The sequence below is a fragment of the Anoplopoma fimbria genome, chromosome 1 (assembly GCF_027596085.1).
Source record: "Anoplopoma fimbria isolate UVic2021 breed Golden Eagle Sablefish chromosome 1, Afim_UVic_2022, whole genome shotgun sequence".
NCBI classification, from domain to species: Eukaryota; Metazoa; Chordata; class Actinopteri; order Perciformes; family Anoplopomatidae; genus Anoplopoma; species Anoplopoma fimbria.
Window position 1 is genome coordinate 22,826,663 of NC_072449.1, and position 20,017 is coordinate 22,846,679.

The 20,017-nt window shown below is 42.2% G+C and overlaps 1 protein-coding gene across 1 annotated transcript in view; it reads left to right on the forward strand.

Moving 5' to 3' along the window:
* Positions 1–718: 718 nt before the first annotated feature.
* The window catches only part of rtn4rl1b (reticulon 4 receptor-like 1b), a 128,422-nt gene continuing 109,123 nt past the window's right edge, over positions 719–20,017 (forward strand). The window contains exon 1 of the mRNA XM_054601864.1: positions 719–988. Within this exon, the coding sequence (XP_054457839.1) occupies positions 976–988 (13 nt within the window). The 5' untranslated portion in view covers positions 719–975. The remainder of the gene's footprint in view (positions 989–20,017) is intronic.

A 20,017-nucleotide genomic window follows, 5' to 3' on the forward strand; every position in this document is an offset into this window, starting at 1 on the left:
GCAGACGGGGACAGAGACAGTGAGAGGGATGGAGCAGGATGCTGCCCGGTGGAGGGGCTGAGGCGGTACAACACACTTTCTCCCTCCTTGAGCGCATCAACCAGCTCTGATCCATAGGTGGACAGCAGAGAGATCTCCTTAGACGAGATCACAGAAATGTAACAATTGCGAGTGGACTTGGGGGGGGAAGAAAAAAAAAAAGGGGTGGGATTTTAAGGAAACCGAAAGCATCAAAGTCTGCACTACTAAGGAGGATTTGAGGAGTCTGCGGCTATAATCCGACATCAGAGGCGGAATGTGAATCCAAATAACTTATTTTAATTGGATATTTTAACGAATATGATGCGATTTAAAAAGGCTCTGAAGCACCGAGACGAAATTTTTTAAGATCGGCCACTTGAATTTAAAAATATCTGTGTGTTTTTTTTTTTTTGGAGGGGGTAGGGGGGGGGGGGCTGCTTGTGCTCACCGTCGACTTGTCCCCAGAACTGATTTTGCAGCCTCTACGGTCATTTGCGTCTAAAAAAAAAAAAAAAAAAAAAAAAAAAAAAAAAAAAAAAAAAGGAGTTGGCTATCGGAGGTTGTATCGGACTACTGTGCGGTTTTTTTTTTTTTTTTGCTCATCACACACGTTGGAGTTACTGTTATTTCGGACCGAGGGGATGATTTCAGTGCGTCTGCTCCGCGATGATTCTCGCCTAATTTCCCAGGTCCGACAGCGATCTGCCAGACTTCGTGGAAACGGAGATTAATAATCTGTTGTCAATGTTTATCAAATCCACGGCAGTCTGCGGTGAAACTCAATACGGTCGATCGGGAGCAAATCGAGGATGAGGAGCGACAACTGACATTTATACAACGAGCCACGGAAGCTCCGGATCAACTTCAAAACTAAAGCGCACAAGTTTCAAGTCTGGAATATAAGAATAGATGATTCTCAGAGGACAGAAGACGAAATACACCTAGGCCTACAAAATGTTCAAAAGGGGTGAGTAAGACACAACTTTTCTCAGTATAGCATCTTCATCATATAAGGCGAATTGTGCATTCTCCTAATGTGCATACATCTAATGCTGGTAGGCTACTTTCTACGGTTATGAAACAGATGTTTAAATATGACACATGCATAATGCACCACCTTGCCCCGATACAGACGATGCGCCATTTGAGGCGCATATTTTTAATTTGCAGAACAAGATTTATGGGAATTAACATTTTCGTTAGGAAGCACGGGGACGACTGTGTGCTATTAATACAGCTGATGCCGCACTGCAGTTTATGAGTTGTACCCGGGTCACAAGGCTATCTCTCCCAGCATTGCACTCTGCTGAAGCATTATTATTTGCTATGTGTCAGTACATCTAGATGTGATGGATCAAACCTCAGTTCACAGGGTTATTCTCCCCTGGCTACACACTATATGAACACCCGAGACCTTTAACACCTCATATAAAAGGGATGAGCTTCTCAAACTTTTAATATCAAGATTCCCCGGATAGATACACAATACACAAAAGACTCTTAGTTGATGATCTCCAGTCCCAAGGAACAGCCTCTTTCTTTCTAGGCTTTAACTGGCCATGCAGCTGCATGAGTGTCTGCACTGGATGTCTGACAACAGTAGAGAGAAGAAAAATCTCTAATGAGAATAGATTACAGTAATACATTCTCCCATTGTGCTATTATCGGGGGAGTGAAATAATAGTGAGAAACTGTTCTTCATTTTGCTGGAGCCCTCGGAGCCCTGCAGGGACCCCTGGAGGTCTTTAGACCCCACATTAGGGACCACTGCATTAGACCAAGTCTTGTGTATCACTTTGTCACGAGTGAGAACAAGCCTGCTCCTTTGTTTTGTTATTTTATGCAGTTTATATAAAGCAAAAGTAGCTCAAGAGATACTCAAACCATAAACGTAAACCTTGTGCACACACATACACAGAGGCGTGCTCGGTGAGGGTCATCATATAACAATCGCTGCTTGTGTTTATGTTTGGTTTTATTTCGTCTGTCTTGTGAAAAACCATCTGTTTAGGCTGTGTGTGTTTCTGCTGGGTGCCTCGGGGGCAGAGAAAAACAACATGTTTTTCTTGCTGCCATCAGATCGATTATTGCTGTTCCAACAGTCAAGATGAGACACACCATGGTGATGAGTGCTTATAGCTATAACGGCTTTTAGGGAAGGCCTATTGTCTAAACTGACCGGCTCTCATAACTGATCTTTGTATAATTTATGAGAAGTGTTACGACTGGATTTTTTAAGGGTGAGTCACGGTTTGCGTTCCAGAAGATGCTCTTTACCGTTTAATGTATGAGCAAACATGTCTGTCTCTGTTTGGTGCCAAACTAATGGACATGCTGGTAAATACTATCACTGTTGATAATGCATTGTTATCATCAACAGATCCTCAAGGAGATCATTTCCCACAGCACACATTCATTTTCCATTTATGTTGAGGGTTAAATGAAGAGCTGAAAGCCGAGGTGATTGGCATTTGGGAATTTTGTACTCCAAACATGCCCCGTCCCTGCTCTGTCCAAGGTTTTTGCGTGTGGATCAACTGTCTTAACAGTGCTGGACAGAAAATCACTTAATTCAAGACAAACGACTTCAAAGTACACACTTCACCAGTCTGCCAAAAGTGCTCAGTACGCCAGCATGTCTGAGTCCACAATAGTGAGGCAGAGATGCGTCAGCGTTTGGCAGGAACAGCGCAGAGGTTCTCTGGTGAATTAGAATTTTTTTGCACCTAAAATAACACATTCTATGGAGCCCAGCTGATGCACCGGGTACAGCGTTTACTGTGACAGATCCACCTTTCAAAAACACATAGAAGGAAAGTGTCTTAGTTGACACACACTGGCAGCAACTCCCAGATTGACTTCACATCGTGGCCTTCTGTGAATAATTACCACGTCAATGTAGGGGACACGTTGATTTCGCCGTGGCCTTTGGGTTCACACTTCATCTGACGGCTGCTAATCTCTTCATCTGTGGGCCGTGAGTTTGTACAGGATGATCAATGCTGCAACAAGGTGTGATCATGTCCATACCATCCACAAATATGTCTAGACATGTGCATTAGTTGCACTGTGTGTTCAACTGCAGGTGAGACAACATAGTCCTCATATCTTTGTTTGAACAGTCAGAATGGTGTTTGTGATTCTGATGTGTGTCTTCTCTATGGCTAATAGGACAACAACATGTGTGAGTGAAAGTGTCTCTGGGCACATTTACGTGGCCATGCAAGCATACATGTCACTCCATCTCTGTATTGGCTTTTTCTGTCTATCTGACCGTCTCGCTTTCACAATCTCTCTTTTCCTCAAAACCAGTCAGCCATGGAGTGGGCACAAGGGATGATCTGTCAGAACAGTTCTAAGATGGAACGGACGAGATGTCCGCTGAATATACCATGCTATGAAGTGCTGTAATTCCTGCTACATGATATTCAGGATTATTGGAGGAGGGATTATTTTGCTTTGTGCCACCTTTTAAATTGTACAGTGTTAGGCAAATAACAAGTAGTCCATTCAGACAAGAATAGACAGGTATGCATCTCATGTCCTTGCTGAAAAAAACAAACACTTGTGTCAATGTGCAACTCCCTCTAAACTCGAAAAGACAGATTCTTGTATTTATATCACTAGGATGCTCTGCGACAAACGTATTGCTGACCTGATAGATTCCCTCACTCCCATTGGCAGCCACTAGTTTCTAATCATTTCAGAACAGCATGAAAATCGATTTTCAAGAGACTGAAAACATGCTTGAAAATATCACACACAACATAAATCCGCCCATGTTTTTTTTTAATCCTCTTCATCATTTTTGCGTGACTATTACAGACAGATACTACTTTTGGTGCTTTAAAAGTACAAATCAAAGAGAACACTACCGTGCATTTCAGAGCATCATTAAATCTATATTCTATATACCACACAGAGACCATGTAACCTGCAACAAAAATGTAGGCAACTGAATCTTCATTGTGATGGATCACTTGTCTCAAGTAAGTTTAGAGTCTCTACAAGTAGATCTTCAAGCTGTACTTGCATGAACTGAAACTGACGGCTATCTGGCAGCAAGGAAATCACTCAAAACCTACACCATGCTCTTGAAAACTGGTATGCAATGTACTATACACATAATGTGTACTTAAAAGACTAAACCATGCAAAACCACTGATAAGCAGCTTTAAGCATCAGCACTACACACCTTACCTCAACCCTTATACCTGAACTTTAAGCTAATCCATCATCAACCATAAATCTAAATTGTTAACCTTAAAGTAGGACTCTAAAGGGCTCACAAAAGCAGAAAAGTGTGTGTGTGTGTGTGTGTGTGTGTGTGTGTGTGTGTGTGTGTGTGTGTGTGTGTGTGTGTGTGTGTGTGTGTGTGTGTGTGTGTGTGTGTGTGTGTGTGTGTGACAAACACACATGCACACACAATTATAGTAAGGTTTGCTTTTTGGAAGTGTCAGACTTGCAAGATAAGACTAATTGGGAAATGCATTTGCATTGACTTCATTTAACGTGATGAGCATTTTTTTAATGGAATTTAGCTCAGGGAGAACAAAGGCGGGTTGTAAGAACACTACAGATCAGGCAGGCTTTATGTTTGTGCAAGCTGGCAAACACATCAGAAATAGTAATACTAATTACTTGAAATTTTGAACAATCTGTCGTTTAAAAAAAGCTTAAGCACCACATTCGTTTGCTTAATCTTCCATCTCCAGTGATTGACAATATGCAAAGATAATTACTTGTAGCGATTAAGAAATCTTGTAGCATTTAGTAATCATAAATTGTAAATCAACCGCAATTAAAAGCACTGACGTTAAAGTAGCACGTTGCTTATGTTGTTTACAGTGCTAGCAGACAGGGTTGGGGGATTTGCCATTAATGAGATCAGCACAATGAACGCAGCACAAAGGAAACACCTGTGGCCTCTGCTCTTCAGCTTCCCAGCTCTGCTCACTTGTGCAGGCGTCAGAGCGGCTCTTCAGCCAACACAACTCCAGTTCTGCTCTCCACAATATCTAATAACCGCACACATCAAGGGGCTGCTCTCTTCTGTCGGGGAGATGTTTTTAACCAAAGGATGATATGACTCATAGACCACGAGTGCTTTGCTGATTATTGTGAAGCAGAATTTTGAAGTCATAAAAACAAATGGTCTATCTTTGTTACTAAACAAACAGAGGATTTTCCTAAGGAGGAGACACAGGCAGCGCCCTGTAGCTAACCCCATGCAAGTGATTTGAAATGACAATGTGACTTCGCACAAGAGCAATAAATGCCAATCTGTCTCCGTAGTATGTTGCAAACTTTGAGCCATCGTCAGGGCGCAGAGAGAGATCTATTTAAAGAGAATAGATTCCCCACTCATATTATCATCTTCTTAATCCTCTCACAGTGTCAGCCTTCTGCTATCCCTCCTTGTCAACTCTGCATTGTTGTACTTTTCAGCCAGGCTTGTGTTTTTCCATGCGGATGAGAGGCATTGTGGACTGATGACTGAGGGTTTCGAGGAGAGGAGGTTTGAAGGGAAATGAAGAGGATAATGTAGAGAGGAGCAAAAATATAAACCTCAAACTGATCCCCTAAATCTATCTAAGCTGCCTGAAAAATAGAAAGCAAATCTGAGAGGAGGACAACATTTCTACTCCTGTCTGACACATGTTTAAAAAAGAGAAATACCTTCTTCTGTTTAAAATGCTAGAATCGGCCCAATCAAGACATCAGGTGGATAAAGCAACCAAAAACGTTAACAAATTGACCTATTGTGAAGTCTGTAGATCCAGCCCAGAAAACACAGCGTCAAGGGTAATTGACGGAGGAACATTACCAATTATTGGATAGCTGAGTCACATTCATTATACAGCCACACAATGCACCTCTGGCTCAGTCTGTGCATTCTAAACATCTTATTTAGCCAAAAGGAGATTGTTCCAATCCAAAAGCTATTTATTTAGTGGCCGATACTCAGGAGTGTTTCTATGGAAGCCTCTGGCACAGTTTCACCACGTGACACCTAACACCAGATGACAAAATAATTAACAAGTATGATGTTGTGTGGAGAAGACAGCACTGACTGGTGTGCATGTCACTTTTTTTTTTTTCTTTGCCATGAACTGTTGTTTTTTCTGGGAGCCATTTTCACACTTCCCTGTCAACCATTTCACACTGAATTACAGCATGAGGGCTCTGAGTTCAGAAGTGGATGCAGTGCTCATATGCAGCTGAGGACTTTCTTATTTATGCAGTCTGAAGAGACATCTGAGTGGCTAAATCCACGGGACTTTCCAACTTGGACAGGGACTCAAAATCTTTGCACATGGACTGAAAAATCTGTCCATCTCCGTTTGCCCTTTAAAAAAAAAAAAGAAAAAATCACCTGATTCTTGAGCACGCCATCTCCTCGGCCTTTGTTGTGGAAATGAGATGCAAGGATGGTCATTAGCGGATGATAATGAGGTGAAAGAGGCAAACAACCTAAGCCCTGTTGGTTTTTCTAATATTAATAATTAATTTCTGATTAAGTGGCTAATTGGAGTTTAAAGGTCAATGTCAATGCGAATGCCATGGATCTTAGGAGACAGGAGGGAGGTGGGGGAGGGGCAGAGGGAGACGGTCCAGGAGACTGTTGACAGTAATCCCAGGTGCTCTCCTGTTACTTTGACAGCTCTCCCCCTTCCAGAGCCATCCTCCCCAGGCGACATTGCCTTTGTGTGCTGAGGACAGCAATTCAGCTACAACAGCACCTGGGCATCTGCCCTTTTGGCATTGAGAGTTAGCGAGTCCTCAAGATGGAGTGGCATATCATCGCGGAATAGAGCAGAGGTTAAGAAAAAAGGAGAATGGAGCGTCTGTCATGTTCATTTCTGTTCCTTATTATCAAGCCAAGAAAGGGACAGATTCGCAGATTGGTTTGTATGTGAGCTAAAAAGCATGGGCATGTGTTGGGTACACTCTCCTGTGAGACATTAAGTCTGAACTGATCTGACTCCTGGCATTGATTCATCTTGTTTATTATGCCTCAGAATAATCTCACACTCCATCCATGTCACAGTCAGAACTCATTTATTCCAAGATGTTTGATGTGAAAACAATGGCCTATTCATTCTCCGGAGTGTGCATGTTTAAAGATGCCTCCAAATGGAAGTTTGTGCTTTGGCTGCTGTGTGAAAATTAAAATACACAGTGGGGGTGAAGAAAAAGGAGCAACAATCGTCTTTCCATTCAATTTTTTTCAAGGCTTTCTCTCTTTGGCTCTGTCGCTCCACTCACCTCCTGTTCCACGGCTCCACGAGAGCCGGCCTCCTCGTCCAAGGCTTTAATGAGACAGGCTAGTGTCACAGTCACATCTGAGCTTAGTGCTTGTAATATCTGCCGTGTCTGTGTTCTGGAGAATGTTATCTGTGCTCATACGTCTGTCACGGCTCAGACTGACTTTTAGGAACAGTTAGGGCTCAGGTAATTGCTGCAGCCTGTTAGAATTAATTCAGTCCTGCAATGTTAATGCACGCTGTGGCCTGTTATACTGCAACTGCAGAGCCACTTTAAAAAGTTAGCCTGACTCCAACCTACTGCAGGGTGATTAGGCTAATTGTGAGGTGCCATTACAATCTTGTTGGGGTCTACTAAAACAAGTAAGCTTAGACTTTTCCTTGAACTGCTGTATGTACAACTGTTCCTTGAAAGCAGCATGATTAAATTGTATTAAACATTTCAAGAGTGAATCGATGAGATACAGGCTGGCACTGGATGTTGTCTCATATACTGGCTAGAGGAGGACAAGAGGATTTACTCTGGAATCGAAAAGATACAATGGATGAGTGTTATTTAACAGGCACGAGTGAGAGACATAAGGAGTTGTAGTAATTACAGAATATAGGCCAAGGTCTTTTCCACACAATCACACTTCTTTGTATATGCAAATCCTTCACAATTGTGTTACAGTCTTAAATTCAGTCATTTACAAAAGCAGAACCGTATTTTGACCTTATTAAAGCTTGTACAATGGGGATAAGCATGTATATGAATCACCAGTTTCAATTTACCCTCTATATTTTATTTCTGCTACATAGAGGACCTCTCTCACACTCTCTATGTGTGTTTCACTGCTGTGAATAAGAGGGAAGTCCTTGACATGTGTCTGTTTTCCCCTCCTTAACAGGCTTTGCTCTTCAGCATTAGCCCTAGCTCATAGAAACCATTCAAGCCATTAAAACCTTGCATCATAAACACAGGGCATCAAACACACAATGGGGGTGCAAGGTGCGGATTTGTGTGCCAGAGATAAGCTAATTATTCCAGTACTTGGTGAAGAGTACTGAGCCCATGCTTGACTCGAATGGCACGCTGAGGTGGATTTTGACACATGGTGCATGTTTTAAGATTGTTTAATGAATGTTGGTGTACGCTGCTGCATCACATCCTCCGCATCCATACCTGATGTTGTTAAATTTTGGCAAGTGGTGTGGCTGGGGACAACCTGCTTCATAATGGAGGCGTAGAGGCAGTAGTGAGGAGTAGTGACGCCTGTAGCTGGTCGTTTTACATTCCGATCACCTTGATCCTGCAGAGTTTCAGTTGTGCATTCTAATGAAGCACTTTCCTTTGCACATTGCTCAGGCTAAAATCCAGGTGCAAAGATGAAACTGCTCTCAGAATGTTCTGTCATCTTGTTCTTGGCTGTCATTTTGGAACAACAATGGGACAGATGTCACAACAGTGTGGTCTAAAGGCGGAGTAAGTCCAGTTTGTAAGTAAAAAAACCGTCAGATGTGGATTTACTTCCCTTGGCAGTGCAGGTTTAGATTTTTTGTTGTTGGGATTTTTAATGGCGAGCAAAAGGGGAAAGCTCAGAACTGTTTTTATTCCGAAGAGAGGTTTCCACCCATCTGCTGTGGCTGGCAAGGGACCTTGAAGAGAAAGCTGCATCCTGCCTTGCCTGCAATCAAAAAAAAGAGAAAAGAAGCAAGAAAAAAAATGTCAGGCTAATAGATAGTCACTACCATGTATGCTGTGCCTCATAGCTGCTGCTTCCATTCAAGGCCTAAATCACAAACTGCTCAGTTCCCATGGGAGGCCGGGGAACACAGAGATGCCACAGTCTGACAGTGAGCGCAGCCACGGCTCTGCCCCAACACCCCAGTATAAGATCACTGTCTGAGCCATGTGTGCACCCCTGACAGCTCCAACTCTTACAAAAACGACAAGTCTTTGTATTCCCCAGATGGCCAGGAACAGCCAACAGTTTGCCCCCCAGCAATCACGCTAATATGTCCCCAGCCCCAATGCAGAGACCTGCCTGACGTTAAAATGTTGTTTGGAAATGGAACGTAATCTAGAGGGTAAATATAGATGTCATCCACTGCCAGCTCTCCAGCAAAACAATAAACAGAACATGCTGGCGGAATGGACTTGTTATATCGCTGAGCTGGGGTTACGTAAGATTTATGAACTGCCACGGCAGTAACAATTCTAGGTAGGGGGGATTGATAGCGTTTGGTGCTAAAACTCATCGGGCTGGGACATTAACTCAGCGGATTTGTCCCTGTATTCACAAGCACAGCCTTGTCAATTATTTAAAAGAGCAAAACAACAGCCCAGAAAAGACAGCACTTGGTGTGTGGAGCTCATTTACACATCTCTATTCCCTGAAGTGTGCTCATGCGTTTAGGCCATAATAAGAGCTGGTCTTTCATCCAAACGCGTCTGTGTGCTAATTTGCACTATTGCCAACGTGAGCCCCCTCATCCCTCAAAGACGAGGGCATCAAGGGAAAACAAAGAGGCGCTGAGGAGAAGGTAACAACAACAAAAATGTGTTATTAAAGACTGGTTTAGTTGCTCACTTCATAGAAGTAGAAGAGGGCAGAAGACTATATTATGGTAACGGGGAGATATAGGGGAAAAGAGATAGGGGGAGAGCGCAAGGACAAAAATTAGGCTCTGGCAGGGCTCTAATGGAAGAAACAGGTTTTTTGTGTCACGGCTACTCTCTCCACTGATGGATGGGGAGGTTAACAGTCGCTGTGCGTTAGGAAGCCGAGCGCACAGCATCCACTGGAGCCACTTTTCAGACAGAGCCCTCCTGTAGCTGCTGATCAGTAAGCCAAGCAGTCTGAATCTAACTTTTTAACCTAGCTTCCCTATATTGTGATAAAAAACAAGAACCTGGCCACGTTGTCCCAGTAGTATGTTTCAACATGTTTTATGTGGCTCTGTTTGGCAGGCTGCGTTGTTTACTCTGCTAACATCCCTTTACATATTTGTTTCACACTCTCTGGGGAATGTGAGACATTCTCTTTGAGAGACCACAAAGCATGCCAAAGAGGTATAAGGTAGATGTCTGCACGCATGCCAGTAGTATTAAACTTGCTCTCTTCAGAAACACAGATTGTGTTGCAGAGGCAGAGCCTGTGATGCAGTGGTCAAAGGGAAGTTAATAGATTCAATGACATTGTCAACAATGAAAAATAAGCAAGAACAAAGAGTTGTTGAAATTGAGAGTTGGTAAGGAGAGAGTGAAACAAGAGGACGATGGATGGGAAGGGAGGGAACAAGAGATAAAATGGGCTGTAATCATGTCTGAGGTAATATATACTGTATGTGTGTCTCAGATGGTATCATTGACATGAAAATCCCACTGACCTCTGAGACTGATGCCCATTGCCATGGACGTGTGCCAATGAGGCTATTTCAATTTCAATTGAAATAGCCTCATTTCAGCCTATTTCAATGAACAAGCAGACATTTATTATGAGTTTGTATGTTGCCCTGTTGAACCAGGACATAAACACACAAACACTCTCACAGACACTAAAACATGCGTTAACCGTTACACAAAGGTAAAGGTGTTAAGCTTGGTGTCTCTTGACAACATGGTGAGACAGAGGATTGATGGAAATACAGAAAAATGTATAAGGTGGTGCTTGAAGAACTTTTTAAAGCAAGATTGTTTTAAAGGTACGATGTTTATAGTAGAAATATCTGTTCTTGGTGGCTAAATTCCTCCTGAGTTTCCTAGATTCCTCCATGAAAAAATAAAAGTTCAAATGAAAGAGAGGAAAAAATAAGCCAGGAGGAAATAAAGAAAAACACAAATGATCATTTAACACAGAGGATCTGAAAAGAAACCCTATCAGTGCCCCCTCCTCTTCCTTAGACTTCAAAGAGCTGTGTTTGTTTCCAAATTTCGCACCTTGTTTCTGATTAAAACATCATCCTTGCTCCAAAGTACAAGCTTCATGATGTGGCAGCGTGAAGAAGGCTCGCCCACAGCCCAATCTGTCAGGGCCCCTCACAGCAGTCCCCACCACACACACACTGTACTGGTTTGCAACTGTCTGATGGAATGCATACATTTAGTCAGTTTCTCATCTCTGCGTGGAGTGCCTCGGCTTATGAAACCATGCGATGATGGCACTATTATCCTGCTGATCGGAATAGCTCTTGGCGCTGTGTGGGAGCAGCTGGGGCGATCTGGCTGCAGGTGTACACACATACATACACACACACACACACACACACACACACACACACACACACACACACACACACACACACACACACACACACAGACACACACACTCGCTCTCTCTGTTGGAGATTCACACCATTGTTGTTACATCAGGGTATGTATGAGCCCTCTTCAGCTCTCTGCCTCCCACCTAGCAGGTGCAAGCATTTCTATAGAACTAAAAGGCTTCAGCTTTGTCTCTCCATGCACTCCTCATCTACTCATCATGGCCTGTATAGTCCTCCTGAAGAATGTGATATTATGATCATGTATATGTGAAACAAAACAGATTATACTTTAAACTTTTAGTGAAACTTTCTTCTTGTTCATGCGATGACTCACATTGCTGTTAGTGAGCTGGCTGTAGTTGAGCCAACAGCTGCACTTTATTGGTGCAATGTGTAATATATGACCAGAGTTTTAGTTTTAAAACATTCAAAAAATGGAATAAGATTATCAACTGAATGTGAAAAGGTTATACTGTTGATGTTATGTCCAAGAGCTGTATTTTGTTGCCGAGTTATCTACTGAAATGAGCATGCTAACCAGCTAGCCCCGGCCCGTCCTGGCTTTTATTACCACTTGTACCTTGACAGGCAATACTGAGTCACTGTGGCGACCAGTCTGCCTTTTCAACACGAGAGGACAGAGATGTAGACTGCCCCGAAGGCCATGTCAAAGCCTGGGATCTGATCCCAGTTGGTTTGTTGTAGTAGTGGTAGTAGTAGTACTTTTTCTTATATACAACTGATGACTGTAAATGTAGATTGTGTTGACCCAGAAGTAGAGGTTAAATGCTGACCACTATTTGGTTGTAGCATGTGGCCAGATCTTACACATTGCATATTTAACATGTTCAGACTTCTGATCTGTTGCCTATCTTGACAATACAGCACAGAGGTCATCTTTTAAGGGTAAAATATGCTGACTGAGGTAAGATGGCGAGTCGTATTAAGACGTTCCCCTCCGCCTTCTGCCACGTCACTGCGGTTTGTGTCACACCAGACAATATGCCTGTTTGCAGAGAACCTCTGTCAGCATGAATTCTACAATACTGAGTGATCTAGCCTGGAAGGTGTAGCGGCATTTGGTACCTCTGTCTTCACAAATATTTCAGTGCCAAAATAAAAGTTGACACGGCAGAAAAATGACAGACATGGCAGATGTCAAAATATATAAATAGGCCTTTGTAAAAGAGAGCTCTGAAAACCAAACAAAATGAGCAAAGTAGGTCTGTGTGTTAGGGATTAAGTAGAGTAAGAGTCACAGTATATATTAGAGTTTATGTCCTGAATAACTTAATATCCTTTAAACCTAATATTTTTTTGCATTCAAGAACAATTTACACTGATGTCAATCAGCACAAATAAATCAAATGCTTACACATTTTAAAAACATGATACACCAAGTCTTGCTGATTAAAAATAAAATAACACAAGCCCTAATATGTCAGATTTCAAAGTTCATGTCTCAGAAGATCTCCTTCACCAATGAATGTCAGGATTTTCTCTCTCGATTATAACAATATGTCTAACTTGATTCATAACTCACTGATGGACTTCTTCAATCGCTGTTTGTGCAAATTAGTCTCACTGTCTGGAAAAACAACAAGTATGCAACATTTGTCTGGGTTTGTGCTGATTCACAGCCAGGTCTGCTCCCTGGGCCTTCGGTCAAGCTCAGTCCTGCTGTGTGTATTCCAGTTCTCTCCCTCTTCTTTGGCTTGTGATTAATAAGACACATCTGAGAAGTGCATGTGTGTGTGTGTGTGTGTGTTAAATTATTTGTGTTTAGGCATACACTGGGCAAAGAAAGCAGTTTCCCCTGAAGAGTATGTCTGAACATAAAGGTCGTGACCTCTCAGCACCAGCTCTGTGACCCCTCAGCTCAGCATGCTCAGCCCCCTGCAGCACAACATTCACAGAGCTCCGGCTTATCTCCAGTCACAACAACAAACAACGCAATGTTGAAAAGAGATAGAGGTATGAACAATGAGCTGTTTTCTGTCTGGTCTGTTGCCTCTTGTGAAGACTGCAGGATGATTGGGGCTGTCTCATTGTGAATGCAGATTTATAAGGACGGAATAAACAGGTGACTAAGGTCACAGAAAAATATTATCCCAAGCAGCACCTGGTAAACAGACATAGAGACATTCTGCTGACAGACACGGGGGCATTTCCACACATATCCAAACATTTCTTATCTACACATTGAAGATATTATGGTCCCATTTGATACGGGAGACTACATCACATATTTTAACATTGAGCCTATAGAACATTATCCACATAAAACAGGACGACAGACATGCTAAATGGTGGTATTTGAAACACAAAAGCGTCAACACAAACGATTAGATCTCACCGCAGCACTTCCTCTCTTTCAAATCCTTCTGGAGGGACAACTGTGTGTGCGGTCTCAAAATGAATAATTAATGTAAATTGGAATTGTTAGCAAGAGTGGCAAAATCACAAGGGCTCTGACTAATTGGCAAATGTAGTTGTTTTTTTTTGCTCGCTACCTTGTTGCCAGTGGTAAGAAATTAAGAATAGTGGAACATAATGAGATGTGGTCTGGGCCAGGGTTGGGAGAAGTAAAACAACCAAATGAACCGATTCATTTGAGACAAAATTAATTAGAATTTAACGCCACGGTAGGAGGAAAGTCTTGTCTGAGAAACAGAACAGGTGCCTCGACAAATTGAAAAAATCGAGCCACGATAATTGTACATTTTGTTTGGTGCTTGAAATGTGTCCTCAGGTACAGGCAGAGCTACCACCCACAACAAGTATTTAAATTACATGTTTGCAACTTGAAATTGATAGTCAATTGGCATGTTAATTTGAGAATTCCCTCATTCTTAAGCATAGCCACACAAAATGAAAACATCTTGCTGAAGTAGACTGTTGCTAGAGAATGTGTGAGTAAGTCATAAATAGCAAGTAGCACAGCAATTTTCTTTGCGAAAATAATTCTCTATAGATCTGTATAGCGTAACCCTATAGCAGTCATTCAGACATCTCTCCAGACAGGAACAATTTTGAACGGAGAGTGTCTTTTCCTCCCTGTCATTTCCTTGGCTTCCTTACTTGCTGCAGAATTTCTTTCCTCCCCTATTCATCCTGAATTATTAAAAAGTGTTGTGATTCCCAGTATGATTGTGAATATGGGGCTGCAGCACTCAACTGCGCAGTCACATTTGCTTGTTTTTCTCTCTCCTCCTCCTGTCTTTTTCTCGTGCTTTCTCACTTGGTTCACAAGATGGAGCATGATGCTGCAGTCCTCATGTCCAAAATCTCACCTTGAAAGGAGAAATAGGGGGATTTTAGATGATGAATACTCAAAAAGTTGTATCTGCCCTCGTCTACAGAGCGAGTATTATTCGTCTGAATCTGTATTCAGGTCAGGGTGCTTTTCACAGGGGAGGGGAAAGGGAGGGAGGGATATTTTTCTTTCCCATCATGCACCAGCAGCAGGACCCAAATTGGCACAGAGGGTTGGGCAGTTTCTCCAGGGATAAGCATGCTGTCTCTTGCCTGACTCCCTCTAAGGGAAACCTGCCAGGGACATCCAACACACATGTCCGTTGTCTTTCTCAAAAAACTTGACAAAACCAAAGACCCCAGAGACCCCCCGCAGCTGACCTGCCACGATGGCCAACGACCCCACCTGTGCTGTTTTTTTTTCGTGCTCCTTCAGATTCCCATGGCTGCCAAGCTTGACGTGCCAATGACTCTCTGGCATTGCAGAAACCACAGTGGCTGCCCTGAGAAAAGGTTATGAAAACAGCTGCTGGCAGATGAAAAATTCATGCAGCGTTACCATATATTTGAGTATCCCCGCCTCATCCTCTCCCTTTCGCTTTCTCTCTCTTTCTGGATGATGCACAGATGACACACCAGTCAGTACAGCACATGGGTCTGGGGATCTTTTGTCTCTGATCTGTGGGAGAATATTAATGTAGTGTGTGCTGTCTGAGATGGATCAAACTAAAAAGAGGGATCTCTATCAGAGCCACAAGCACTGGGTTGTAGGGGTTTTAATGTGGCACTGTGGCTGGATGTACACTCTAATAGGCCAGTGCAGGAAACATGAGAGGGATCCTCAGAGAGAGCGATAGAGGAAGATATGGAGTGAGGGAGAGGAAAGAGAGAGATACGGATGGCTAAAGAAGGTCTTTCTATAGCTGAGAGAGTCTTAGCTGTAGCTGAGCTACTGTGCTTGTCTGACTTGTAGATTTACTTCCAGCATACATGTATCTCCTCACAAATCTTTAGTGCTAACCATCTTTTTCCTCTCCAGTTTTTTTGGTTGTTGTTGCAGGCCCATGGCAGACTTGCAGTGTAATGGATGCTCACCACTTAATGAGCTCAATAATTTGTATCTAAGGTCTAAAAGCTCTGCAATACTTTATAACTATCAGAAAAAATATAATAAAAAATAATCGTTTAAAATCTTTATTGTTTTTAAGCTTAAAAAGTCTATGAGTACTAGCTTTGTAATTTCTGTTACACACATGATACCATAAGACTGAGATGCTATTATACTGTTCAGAGAGATACTCAGACTTCACTCATACAGGGCTTTATTGATGAGACTCGTTGCTCTGTCCTCTGAAAAATATATTTTTGGAAAGTTCAGCAACTTGATTTCCTAAATGTATTTTGATACGTTTATACTATGATGACATAAGAAAGTGTTGAGATGAATCGGATTTCTTTATTTTCAGACATATATAGTTTTAAAATGTATACTGAGATCTGGCTTATATGAATTTGTGGTGTCTTGTAAGCCAAATCAGTCAACAATCAAAATGTCGTTCTTTCCCCCTTTCATATTGCTGTCCAATATACACCCACACATCTACATTTCAAAGCGAAGTTATATAATACTATGTCAAAGAGATCTACATGTCTTGCAAAAAGTATACTCTAACGAAGTGAAGGGCAATAGTTGAAGTCTTCATTCATGCCAAAGAGTGTTTGAGTTAAAAGTTGGAACACTCAATATGCTTTATACTTAAGTAGGGACTTCACCAATTGTTGTTGAGTTTGGTTGATGTATACTTCTCCTATGTGCTCCTTGAAGGAAGAGACAAATTGTGTATTTTGGTACAATGAAATTAACCGATGGAATCACGTTGCTATTCTGAACTACCTTTAGTTTCAATGAATTCTGTTACAAGATGGATATTAGGCAGTAAACGACCATATTAACTAGAAAAATGGGCAGGCACACTTAAGAATGATGGATACACAATATCAAGCTTATTCAATGAGCTGTTGTTCTGGCAGCAATATGTAGCTTCAGAATATGGGCTTTTCTGGGACGTACATGTGCCATAAACATACATCCTGCGTCTTAAGAAATGGTTCCATTATGTCCACCACTATTAATTTTTATTCACATTTGCTTGGAGAATAAACTTTTTCAAGTGTTTCATAAAGCGAGTTATTTTACAAAAAAGCACAAAGGGGATACATTTAGTGTTAAAGGCCACAGGGATTATTAATAGTAACTTAATGAGGCAGGAGCTGGATGTAGTGGGACTGTGCAGCCCAGAGCTACTCAGAGCGGAGTCCTTTATTCCGATCAATGTATGGTAATGAGGGAGCAATGAAAGGTTGTCCAACAGAAGGAGTGGAAAATTAAAACAGGGTAACAGGTTATTAAAGCAACTCCAGTGAGCTTCTGAATAAGCAGCGAAAGACTGGGAAGTCTGTTAAAGACTGGGTGCAGTATGTATCCAACTGTGCTATAACTCAACTGGTGCAGTAGTAGGGGCTTGGCAACAGGTTATGATAGAGGACAACATTTTGAGTAGTGCCCTGTCAACACTTCCATCTCGCTCTGGGGATAGCCTGTTGCTTCACTACGCTGAATGATCATCAACAGGCATCTCACAGCTCTGCATTTATTGTAGTCTTTCAAAGCAATATTAGATAGCATCTATTCATGTCGGCTGCAAGCGGCATGTTGATGTGAGTACAAGCTGTCTGCATGCACCTAATCACACCCCAACAGGAGCGGAGAATACTGAACTAGATCATCAGAGGACCGGCTAAATCGCATCTCTGTAATGAAACCCAGAGGCCTCTCCTCCCGAGGGCATGCCTCCAGGGCTGGATGTGTCCACAGTGAGGCAGTCTGTGATCAGCCTCGGTTCAGAGAAGACTGCTGTACTGAGCCTAGCGTGTGGTAGAGGGAGTGGAGGTAATGATATATGGGCGTGGTATAAGGATGGTGTAGGATAGTAGAAGTTAATGTCAGAAATAAAGAGACTCAGTTTTCAGCGTACAAAGTTTCCGTATTGCGCAGCTCGATCAGATGATTTAAATATTGTTGGATCTTTCTTTTATCGTAGTTATCATTCAAGCTCCTCTTAACCTCATAGATCCCCACTGCAGGCTCAACTTAGCTTCCTCTTCTCTCTCTTCCCTCCTCTCTGTTTGTCTCCAACGCCATCGCCTATACTCCGCCTTACAGAGTTGTGAAAACACCTGTTTTGACAGCTCCGGTTACTGACTAAATGTCAAATGTCTGGAAGAAAAGGATCTGCAGTGAAGTATTGGTATACTTTGCACTTGCTTTCTTTCCTCCTCCTCTCTGCTGTTTGAGTGAGAAACAAACTAGGGGTTGATCCTACACAGTTTGGTGTGATGGCTAGCTAAATGTGTGTCCCTTAATGTTTGCCTGTGTCTGTTTCTCAGACAAAGCCATTTGATGAGCAATCATGTGCATGTTTGGGTTTGAAGTTGCGTGTGTACATGGAGATCAACTACAAATGGCATCTTGTTGAGAAAGATTAATGAGGTCTCAATGCTTTGACTGTCGCCTGTGCCATTACTGGTTTTCACCGTTTACTCACATGCAAATGGAAGCTAGGCTGCAAAATATTGAAATATAATGCGATCAAAAAGCAGTCCATTGTGAATGTCATAAACCCAGGCTTATTATGAGAATAATAGCCGTTTAAAATACACACACTTTGATGTCTCATGAGAGACAAGTTTAATAGGAAAGGCCAACTGTAGAAAACATAATTTCACTTATGTAGAATTCCTGGCATATAAACATGTCCTTCTTGTTATTAAATCTACTGCCTCGGCTGTCAGTCATCAGGAATTCAGGAAGCAGTGGATAAACGTATCTGCTGGCTCTAATGTAGAGAAGATATGGGACTCTCTAAGTGGTAAATTTCTGTAGCCTTTTCAAGTATTGAATTAATGTGCTCCAATGTTCATCATGTACCTACATTTGGTGTAATATAAATCATTTTGAAGACAGGTTATTGCCTGTGATGTGTTTTTTTGTGCAGGCTTTGGGAGAGGGTGAGGAGAGAGGTGTGCTATTAACATGGCATCTAAAAGACTTACCTAATGTATACTTATTGACTTTATGGTGGTCAGATATGCTGGAGAAATTCATACAGTACAGCAATTATTGCAGCGCAAGTTTTGTTTTGATTCCCTGACAATGTGTTGATACTATTTGGTTCGATTTTGTGTCTATTAATCCAAAACCGCATGATGATCTTGCATCCAGGGATGGTGCAAATGGAAAACTGGTCCTTGAATAGTCAACCCCCCCTACCCTGACCCCACTCAAACACACATATACACACTTGAATTTGACATTTGTGAGAATAGTATTCGCATTCATTACCTGGAAGCTTGCTCATAAACTTGACCTGAACGACTACATACCTAAAAAACAAACTGTGGTTCAACATATCGTGCAACACTGATACTATCTGACTATACTGATACTATACGTTCTCCCCTCCACACAGCCGGCCCGTTTTTTGTGTGAGGTGGCCATGATTGTCTGATTGTCTGTCTTGGAAAGTTATGAAAATGGCCCCTGAATTCTACTGTCAGAAAGCTTTAGGGGGTGATGGTGTCTCTATATTCTGAATGGCAACACTCGAAAGTAGAACACATAGCCGTCTTCTTTACTTCCTCTAGACGATCTCTCCCAAAGAATTCTGTTTCTTTTGCATCTTTGTAATCTCAACAAGATGACTCGACACAGGTGACTAAATGACTTGCAGAGTTGTTGGGGGGCGTGCCCATTCTGACCGTTTACCCGGCAAGTCATCACTCATGGGCCCAGGGAAGTAAAGAAGAGTTCGGTTGTAACTTTAGTATATCCGACTTCAAGCAGCAAAAGTAAACTGCCGTCAAAGAGCCGGGGTCTGCCCACTGGAAACAACGTACTCCACTCGGTCTGCAGAGCCCTGAAGCTCGACAATTCTCACATAAGCCCTAACCCTGAAATAAATGGTTAACCTTGTGTTGCCCGTTTTTGTTCCCAAATGGGAGGTGTAGACTCAAACACACAGGCAAACACACAACATTGAAACTGACAACTTGACATTGTCTGTAGAAGTGAAGAGATCGGACCCTATCTCATCTGTACTGCACTGCTCACTTCCACAGGGAGCATACTTTCTGCTCTTTTCATGACTCACTGGTGATCAAAGTCA